We start from the raw sequence: 9,650 nt of genomic DNA, 5'->3' as shown, positions 1-9,650 counted from the left end.
CGGAAACACCAATTTAGTGTAGTGGTTTGGTCCAAAATACTCATTACTGTTTATCTTCTGTGAGATAAGAATTAGGAGAAATGCAAAGCAGGCACCAAACTTGAAAGAATATAAAGAAGTTTATTAACAGACCTAAAAGAGGGAAAAAAAATTATACCACCTTCAGAACTCTCCTCTGTTGGGGTCTCCTCCCCTGCCGTGTAGCCCTGGGAGAGGGGCCCTGAGGGCACAGACACGGGGTTCCCTGTCCCTGCTCAGCCTCGTTCCCATTGGTTGGTTTGTGTTCCCTGCGCGGGCAGAAGGACCCTTGGTCCTGTGACTGGAACAGTTCCTCGGCAGAGCCCCGGCCGTGTGGCTGGAGAAATAAACATCTCTGAAACATCTAGCAAGAATCTGTCTGTCCATATATATTTCCTTTCCACGGGACTCCTGGTTTGATATATGCGTGTTGCAGGATCCCCACTGCAACAAATGGTGGAGATTTGTGAGCAGAACGATCCCCGATCCCTAAGCGACTGATTTGTGTGAGTAAACCCTGGAAACTTTGGATTCCTCTTCTTGGTTTTGCTTTGCTATTCCATATCTAAACTATGGAGGAACCGTGGGAAGACTCTTGGCTCTCAGAGCCGCATATGGACATTTATCTTAAACTTAAAATGATTCTTGAACAACGATTTGTAAATTTTAGCTTGATTCAAGCTCAAAAAGAACTGAAACACTTCCTGGCATGGTTGTTTAAGAACTTTTTCTATGTTTCTTGGGATTTAATTCTTACCAAGGGCTTTTGGAAAACCGTTTGGACACAGTTAATACTGGAGTCAAAATATATGCCGATGGAAGAATATTTTCGTGAATATTATTTAGTTACCGAGAGTGTTGAGCAATGTCAGCTGTGTCCTGGCGAAGGGAAGCGTGGCGCAGGGACCGTGCGGCCCAGGCCACGTGCACCGAGCGCCCTGCGAGCGGCGGCGAGGCAGTTCCCGCGTGCGGGCGGAGCCACGCGAGCCGCAGTGTCCGCAGCAGAGCGAGGAGCAGCGGGACCCGGCGGTGCCCGAATGGTCCCGTGCAGCGCGTGGTGGAGTGAGCCCCGTGAATGCCTGACCGAGAGGGGCGGCACGCGGGCGGCGGCTGGCGGCGATGGCGGTGGAACGGAGCCGCGCCCAGCCGAGACGCGCGCTGGAGCGGGGCGCGGGGGAGTCATCGCTCGGGGGCCCGGCCGAGATGTGGGTGCAGCGCCCGACAGCGGCAGCGAAGCTGCGACCAGAGGAGGCGACGCACGGAGAACTGAGCGGCACGGCCCGGCCCGGCCCGCGCAGCCCCGAACGCGACCCCGGGAAGAGCGCGCAGGCACGAGCAGCCCCGACAATTCCAACACGGGAGCGACCGAAAGAGACAGCAAAGACGCAGCGAGACAGAAAACAGCAGCCACTCGGAAAAAGGAAAAGATCATAGCAACTAAGACCTTAGGGATAGTAAAATGGTATAATGTTAAGCAAAATTATGGTTTTATAACAAGGTGTGACAACCAGCAAGACATATTCGTGCATAGAACTGCTATTAAAAAGAATAACCCTGAAAAATGCATCCCAAACTTGGGAGATGGAGAGGTGGTGGAATTTAATATTGTACTAGGGAGAAAAGGGTTACAAGCATCGCAGGTCACTGGGCCTGATGGTGTTCCTGTAAAAGGCAGTATATATGCAAAAAATCGTAGTCATGTTAGACAGTATCTCCATTGTAAGCCCCCCCTACAGTTTCCCTTTCCTAATCCCACCTTTCCCTTTTACCCTATGTCCTATTACCCCCAGTGTATTCCCAATCCGTTTTTTCATCCATGGTTTCCCTCACAAAACCATGCTTTTGCCAATTGTTTCCCCAAAAATCCCTTTCCAATGCCGAGTGGGGGATGAAAAGGGGGAGGGAAGAAGTTAAACCCTCTCCTGCCTCAGTTTCCCCACAAAGCATGCTCAGAGTTCTGTCTCCCTTCTGTCAGCCCTAAGATGTTCCAGAGAATCTGTTTGGACATTTAAAGACTCAGGAGGGTGGCTTGTTTTGTCTTGAAACGGTTCTTGTTATGTTTATCCAGTTGTTTTCATTCTCCTTTTATTAAAATAAAACGGGTGAGGTGTTGGGGTCCCTCCCCTGCCATGGAGCCCTGGGAGAGGGGCCCTGAGGGCACAGACACGGGGTTTCGCTGCCCCTGCTCAGCCTCGTTCCCATTGGTTGGTTTGTGTTCCCTGCGCGGGCAGAAGGACCCTTGGTCCCGTGACTGGAACAGTTCCTGGGCAGAGCTCCGGCCATGCGGCTGGAGAAATAAACATCTCTCTGAAACAGCTATCAAGAATCTGTCTGTCCATATATTTTTCCTTTCCACGGGACTCCTGGTTTGATATATGCGTGTTGCAGGATCCCCACTGCAACACTCCTCCTCCCCCCACCTTCCTCCCTTCTCCCACGGACAATGTAAAAAGACAACCCTTAAGATGTTCAGTCTGTTTACCACTTCCATAATAACCTTGTTCAGTCCATTTAGAAAGAGAAGTCTCTTCTTGCTTGTGCTATGAAAACATTATCACAATGAGACAGCCGCCCACTTCCAAATATTGTTCAGTCCATTTAGGAAGAGGAGTCTCTCTGCCTGCGTGTGAGTCCCTTCTGCCGACTTGCAGCTTTTCCCGCAACTGCTTTCGAGGGTCCACTCTTGAAGTTTTTTGGGGTACAATTTTAAGGTTGAGCTGTTCAGAAACAAAAACAGAGGCCCTTCTCCTTCCCTGGGAGCAAAGGGTCTTCATCATCTTCATCGTTAGGACTATCTCTGGGAGCATCTCTAGGGACTGAGGTTTTCTCCTTTCCCGTTTGGAGCAAAAGTCCTCATCTGGTCCATCTCTCCCTGTCCAAACTTCTCATGAAATTACAGCTGCGTCAGCATCTGCCTATCTCAGTGCAGGTGCTTTTGCTTACGAGTTGAACACTCCACCCCCCATATCTTCATGAAATTACAACGGGATACTCTGATATATCATAGCTTCACAACAGAATTTCAGCTTTAAGCATCTCCTCTCTCTCTTCCCCCATGTTTTCAGCTCTTCAAAGCAATAAAAGGGTTAATCTCACCTCGGCCTTGCAGCTTTGCAGCTGGAATGTTGAATTTTTCTTATCGAAGTGGAGAGGGGGGAGAGCCAAGCCGCTCCGGCTGCCCAAGGCAAGGCAGTGGGGGGGGTTCCATGGCTGGAACAGGTCCATGGCTTCAGGATGGCCGTGGCCCGGCCCGGCCTGGCCCGAGCAGGGCCTGGCCAGGCTTGCTGGCCCCCACACGGGGCCCGCAGCCACCTGTCCCAGGGCCGGAAACGAGAGAGAGCTTGGGGGGGGAGTTTGTCTATTCTTAAGTGTGTATCACAGAGGCGGTCACAACTTTAAGTGGCTTAGAGAATTGTCTATATTCAAACTGGCCAGCTGATAGGTTCTATCAGGTCCCAGAGGAAACTGTAAGCACCCCTTAGCAAGGACATCCCTTCCGGGACTATGCTTGCTACTAACCTATGACACACAGAAAGGCTCGTCAGGGCTTCGGCCTTGGCCAGCGACTCTGGGGAGCTCTGGTGGGTGTTTGGAGACAAAGCTGGAGGTGCCTAAAGCAGAAATTCTGGAGGTGGGGGGGAGATGGGGGGATGGGGGGGATGAGGAGGGAGGGAGGGGGGAGTGGGAAAGGGAGGGAGGGAGGGAGAGAGGGAGGGGGGGAGGGTGGAAGGGAGGAAAGCAGGGAGGAAGGGAGGAAGGGAGGAAGGCCAGAGGTTGCAGAGTTGTGCTGTCAGGAGGAGGCACAGCAGCTCCTTGGCCCCATGACAAACTGCCCGCCTCTCTGGGACGCGTTGTGCCAGGCTTTGTGCAGCTGCCATACCTCTGCTCTTTGGACCTCCAGCACCGTGGCCTCTTCTCCATCTCCTTGCCGGGTCTCAGGCAGAGAGGGGGATGCATCTGGATCGCTTTCTGCCTGGGGCTTGTCGTCTTCTCTTCCTGCAGGGCCACTTTGCTCTTCCCTGTGCATCTCTAGAAAGCAAAAGCACATGCAGCAAAGTGACAACTTGGAAGACAAGAACAAAGAAAGCAAGACCCCACACTGCTTGGCCTCTTGATGCTGAGGTTTCTGGGGCCCTGAGTCCCAGGCTGGGACAAGGCTCTGTTCCTGCTCCTACCTGTGGATGTGTCCGTGGGCGCTGGGGTCTCCTGCGGTTCAGCCACTGCCTTGGCAAAGATGTCGTCCAAGTTCTCCATCAAAAAGGCCACCAGAGCATTCACCTGCACACAGGAAAGCCTTGCTCGCAGCCCAGAGGCTCGAGAGTGTGCCAAGCAGCCCCTGCCATCACGGCTGAGCCTTGCCTCTGCACAGAAGGAAGGCGCTGGCTGGGGGCAGCTCTTGCAGGCAGCTCCCGCAGCAGCCTTGGCTGGACACAGGGGGCCGCCAGGCACAGGCACCTCTGGGCAGCCAAGTTGCCTTTGGCCAGGAAGGCTGCAGCCGGCTGCTGAAGCCAGCCTTACCTTCTTGTTCTTGGCCAGCATGGCCTCGAGCTCCAGCTGCTCCTCCTGCGGTGGGCTCAGCAGCTTTGGCCCCAGGCAGACGGCCAGGCTGCTGCAGGTCATTCTGCTGCTGGACACGTGCTGGCCGATGAGTCGCAGCAGTGCCAGCAGCTGCCTGAGGAGGAGCAGGTTTGCTGCGGGCAACTTCTTGGCCCCCCGAGGGAACAGGAAGGCAGTGTCCATCAGCAGGCCCACGTTGCCCACGGCCGCCCCCAGAGCTGGCCCCAGGCAGGGGGAAGCCAGCGGCTGCTGTGCAGCTCCGCAGGCGCTCTCAGCCAGCGCTCAGGGCTCCAGCGCTACCACGGGAAGGACGCAGGGAGTTGCTGCCCAGCTCCTGATTTCCCCCGAGCCCACGCAAGGGAATGCTCCCCGTGCATTGCCCCAAAATCAGACTGCCAGCCAGCAAGAGCAAGCTGTCCGAAAACACAGCCCCTTCAGTAGACCGTCCCCTTTCAGGAGAATGCCAGGCTTCCAGCAGTGCCTGCTGCAGAGCTGGAAGCTGCTGCCCACGCTTACTCTTTGAGCTGACAGATCTTGTCCTCCCTGCTGGCCATCTGCATCGCAGCCGTCCAGTCCTCGTAGAGGTTGGTGACGAGGAGCTTGCCGGGGATGCTTCGCAGGAAGTCCTGCAATGCCAAGGGCTGCCGGTGAGCCTTGGAGCACGGTGGCCCAGGCAGGAGCCTTTGCAGCTGCAGCTCAGGAAGACTCGCCTTGAGGACCATGGCCAGCAGCAGCACCGGCTGGCTTGCCATGTCGACGTGCAGGCCGTGGTCCAGGGCCTGCCGCAGCTCCTGTCGGGCTTTGGTGCTCTCTGCTTTCTGGAAGATGCCTTCTGTTGTGGGCCCTTCCTGGTGCAGGATAGCCAGCAGCTCCTGCAGGAGAGGCGGGAGGGCAGGGGCTTGTGTGAGGAGCTGCCCTGTTCCCAGAGCTCTGCCCCAGCCTGGGCTCGCTGCCTCCTGCTGCAAAGGGGCTGGGAGCAGAAGCCTGAGGCACGGCTGAAGAGCCCAGTGCCCCACGGCTGGGGGACATGCGTGGGGACACTGGCTGCGCAGCATCCAGAGGGAGGGACGGGCAGCCCTGTGCGGCTGCCTCACCTGGATGGGCCGGGGCAGCGTGCCGTCCTCCGCACAGACGGCTGCCAGGGGCTGCCCGAAGAGCGCCCTGCTGCAGCCGGAGCCCTCCTGCCCTGGCGCCCGGGCAGCCCCAGCTGGGCCCCGCCGCAGAGCAAAGGGCCAGGGCAGCCACCTCCTCCTGATTCTGCTGCTGCCACCGCTGCTGCCAGTCCCTGCTGCTGCAGAGGAAAAGAGAACCAAAGGCCGTCAGTGGAGACCACCAGGGAAGCGCTGCCACAGCCTGCCCTGCCCTGCCTTCAGCACCGTGTGGAGCCATGCAGAACCCCAAGCAGTGAGCAGGCAACTGTAAGTGTGGCTGCACCTTGGAGGCTCCTGAGAGCTGGTGTGTCACTGGGAGAAGCTGCCCCAGGCCTGACCCTGCCCTTCTCCAAGCTGTGGGCAGCACTGCAGGCTCTCTGTCCATGCACAACCATCTCCAGTGGTCACAGTCCAGCAGGTGCCCGTGCCCATGTCCAGGGGATGCCCTCCTCAGGGTGCCACAGCTGCATGGCCACACTTGGGGCACAAGTGAGGGCAGCTCGGCCAGAAGAGGAGATCGTCTTTGCTTCCCAAACTCAGCTGGTGAGAGGTCAAGTCCTCGTCCATCGCCAGACTGGGCCACCTCCAGCCCTTGCTGGGGACCAGCCTGCAAGAACCGAGGTGCGCTGGCAGAGCAGCCCCATTGCACAAAGGGCCACTGGCCAGCAGCCACCCAGCCCCAGCAGCCTGAGCGTGGCTGAGCTGGGAGCCTCTGCCCTGCTGGCCTCTCTGCCCTGCCCAACATCAGGCTGCCAGTGCCACCACCAGGGATGTGCCGGTGCTTCCAGTGGCTCCCCAATGCCTCTGCTTGCCCCATGGCACCAGGGAGCCTTGATTCCTCCCGCACAAGTTCCCTCCACTGTCCCCACTGCCCTGGCAGCCCAGCACAGCCAGAGGGGGTGGGATGAAAAGAAGCCCTCCTCACCTCTTCCAGGTCCTCAATCAGCCTCTCCAGCCTCGTGGTGCTCACTGTCCTGGCCTGGGCAAGAGAGAAGGAGGGCAAGAAGGTGAGCAGTGACGCCTCTGCAGCTCAGCTGGGGGAGCAGTGCTCAGGCACAGAACCCAGAGCAGAGAGACACTCACTGCACGGCAGCAGCTCAACTCCTTCTCCAGGGCTTTGATGGATGGCACACGGGTCACTCGGGCCCTCTGGGTCCTGGGCAGTGGCAAAAGGGACGGGCAGAGAGCTGGGTGAGCCCCAGGCCGCCTGTGCTCCCTTGTCAGGCAGCTGTGCCCAACAGCTGCCCGCAGCCACAGGGGCAGCTCTCCCCAGCTGAGGAACTGCGTTGTCCTGTGCAGCTGCTGCGGGAGCATCCATCCCCCTCCAGCAGCAGCAGCAGCAGCAGCAGCAGCTGCTTACCCCTGCAGCGTGCCCACCCACAGCTCCTTCAGCGCCTGGGAGCTGTGGACAGAGAGCAGAAGCAGTGTCAGGCCCCACTGCCCCCAGCCCCTGGGCAGACGCGCGTGCCCACACAGCCCTGCCCCGTGGCCAGGGATACAAGGCAAGGACAAAAGCCCATGGTGTGCGCAGGACAGAGGTGCTGCCCAAGCCCTGGCTCCCCCTGAGCTGCAGAGCAGCAGCTGTTGCACTTCCCTTCTGGCAACCAAAAGCTCACCAGGGGACACAGGCCGCTCCCTGACCAGGCACTGCACAGAGGCCAGAGGCCACTGCAAGGGTGGCAAAGCTCTCTTGCTTCCCGTGGCTGGGAACCTGTCTTGCCCTGCCAAGGCACATGGCACCGTCACTCACCCAAACGTGGCAATGCATGAGCCAGTGGGCCAGATGAGGATGACGGAGGTGGCATCCTCATCGCTGCCTTCCTGCTGCTGCTGCTCTTGTTGGGTCTGCAGCGCTGCCTCCTTGCCGGCGCTCAGCACCCAGAGCTGCTGCAGGGCCAGGCAGAGCCGTGGGCGCAGGGTGGTGCCCCGGCTGCAGAGAGCAGAGGCAAGCAGTGAGCGGCAGGCGGCCTCCCTGCCGTCCCCTGGCGCAGAGCCCCGGGGTGTCCCCTCCTTTCCCCCCGCCAACATCGGCACACACACTGCTGCATCCGGCACCAAGGGGCCGGGGCCGGGGCCGGGGCCGGGGCCTGGGCCTTAGGCCAGGCTGGCTGTGGCCAGGCCCAGGGACAGCCATGGGCCAAAGGCAGCTGGGCTCGCAGGCTCTTACTTGCAGCTTGGCGACCACCAGCTCCTCTCTCAGGAGGAGAAGTTGCCTCTGGCTCCTCTTGGGGCCGCAGCTCAGAGCCACGTCCGCGTTCAGCACGGCCTCGTCCCCGCTGAGAACCTTCCTGCAGAGCAGAGGGCGGCAGCCGTGACAAAGGCGGCCCCTTCTGCCGCGGGACCCGGCCATGCCGGGGCGGGCCCTGGGGCGGCACTTCCTGCCAGGACAGCCGGTGCTGGCTCTGCACTGGGGAGCCCAGAGCTGGACACCGCCGAGGCCAGGGCTGCTCTCCCTCCACCTGCTGCCAAGGCTTTGCCTCCTGCAGCCCTGCGTGCAGTCGGCTGCCTTGGACCCTGTCTCAGTTTGGAGAAAAATTCGAGGAGAAAAACACTAACAACACACCACCAACACAGTGAAGGCCTGTACTAGGTGGTTGATGACATCTTTGGCCCTCTCCCCACAGTGGGCTGAGGCAAAGGTTGTGCCAGAAAAGGTATCCACAGAAACATGAATATATGTCTGGCGGCCAAATTGGGGGAAGTGGGTGACATCTGTTTGCCATACCTCACAACTGCCTAGGCCTCGGGGGTTAACCCCCTGACCTAATGATGGAAGATGATGTTTCTGGCAGTTGGGGCATGTCGCCACAATGGCTTTTGCCTGGTCTCTAGTGAGGTGGAACATTCAGATGAGAGCTGGAGCATTCTGATGGAACACTGCATGGCTCAGCTGGGCTTGCTGGAATGTGTTAAGCAGATTCGCTAACTCGATGGGCATCGCTAGGGCATCTGCTCTTCTGTTCCCTTCGGCAATAAATCCTGGCAGGTCAGTGTGTGATCTCACACTGTGCATGACATAGAATGGGTGCTTTCGGTGGGAGATCAGTTGAATCAATTTCAAAAGCAAGTTATCAATTTTTGGGTTTGCAACCTCCTTTAGTAAGGCTCTCTCTGCCCTGGAAACTACACCTGCAACATAGGCCAAATCAGTTATCAAATTAAATGGTTCACTGAACCACTCAAATGCCCTGACCACTGTTGGAGAATGGTTAGAGGATCAGGGACATGGATTATTGATAAAACCAGATCAATAAAAAAGCCTGCAAGCAAAGGCCTGCACGAGAAAAAGCCGACATGAGAAAATGCCCGCGTGAGAAACAGGCCTGAGAACAAAAAGGGAGTTTTTAGGAGGTACAGTGCTGTTCTGATAAAGATGTGCTTGACTATGAGAAGGGAGGAAAATCTTTGATCTCTCAAGACAAAACATAAATAATAGAAGCTTGCCAAATGTAGTCTTTTATCTAACCCAATTATGTAGAAGTAAGAATGCGCTTTTGTAAGTTTAAACTAATTGAAGAACTGATAAGCTTGTATTTTCACACTATATAAGTGCCTTTGTATTGCTAATAAACGAAGCTTGCTCTATCGATCTCATTGATTGTCTGCATGCCTTCCCCCGCCGGAAAGTCAGCAGACCACGGCTGCAAGTTCTGCCACTTCAGGATCCTTCAACTACCTGTACATCAGACTCCCACTTCTGAGTGCAGGGATACTTCCATGTGATGACAGACTTGTGGGAACGACCGGAGGCATCTGAAAAGATTGTCAAGGCATTTAATGGTTTTCTGCCTTGAATTTCTTTTGGAATCAGTTTGAAGACTGAAGTAAACAGTCTGTGTTTTGGATGGTGTATAGAAATTTGGCCAGTGTAGCTGTCTAGGGTGTATTGGAGGTGCTCATTGTTTTGAAGGAGGTTATCAAGTG

At 56.9% G+C, this 9,650-nt stretch overlaps 1 protein-coding gene across 1 annotated transcript; it reads right to left on the bottom strand.

Moving 5' to 3' along the window:
• Positions 1-4,231: 4,231 nt before the first annotated feature.
• On the bottom strand, positions 4,232-7,754 carry LOC125320254 (rho GTPase-activating protein 20-like). The gene is made up of 10 exons (XM_048292389.1): positions 7,477-7,754; positions 7,087-7,128; positions 6,810-6,882; positions 6,652-6,705; positions 6,205-6,333; positions 5,670-5,879; positions 5,286-5,447; positions 5,092-5,201; positions 4,305-4,732; positions 4,232-4,242 (listed from the first exon to the last, which is right to left on the bottom strand). Exons 1-10 carry the CDS (start codon positions 7,752-7,754, stop codon positions 4,232-4,234), a joined length of 1,497 nt encoding a protein of 498 aa, XP_048148346.1.
• Positions 7,755-9,650: the final 1,896 nt, after the last annotated feature.

This window comes from Corvus hawaiiensis, chromosome Z (assembly GCF_020740725.1).
Source record: "Corvus hawaiiensis isolate bCorHaw1 chromosome Z, bCorHaw1.pri.cur, whole genome shotgun sequence".
In the NCBI taxonomy this organism is placed as follows: Eukaryota; Metazoa; Chordata; class Aves; order Passeriformes; family Corvidae; genus Corvus; species Corvus hawaiiensis.
This window is presented reverse-complemented; position numbering and strand designations above follow the sequence as displayed.

Coding starts and splice junctions, on each gene's coding strand:
- LOC125320254 (XM_048292389.1), bottom strand. CDS start 7,754: ATGTTGGCGGGGGGAAAGGAGGGGACACCCCGGGGCTCTGCGCCAGGG. Junction 7,129..7,476: donor TCATGCATTGCCACGTTTGG/GTGAGTGACGGT, acceptor CTCTGTCCACAG/CTCCCAGGCGCTGAAGGAGC. Junction 5,202..5,285: donor TGCTGGCCATGGTCCTCAAG/GCGAGTCTTCCT, acceptor TTGGCATTGCAG/GACTTCCTGCGAAGCATCCC.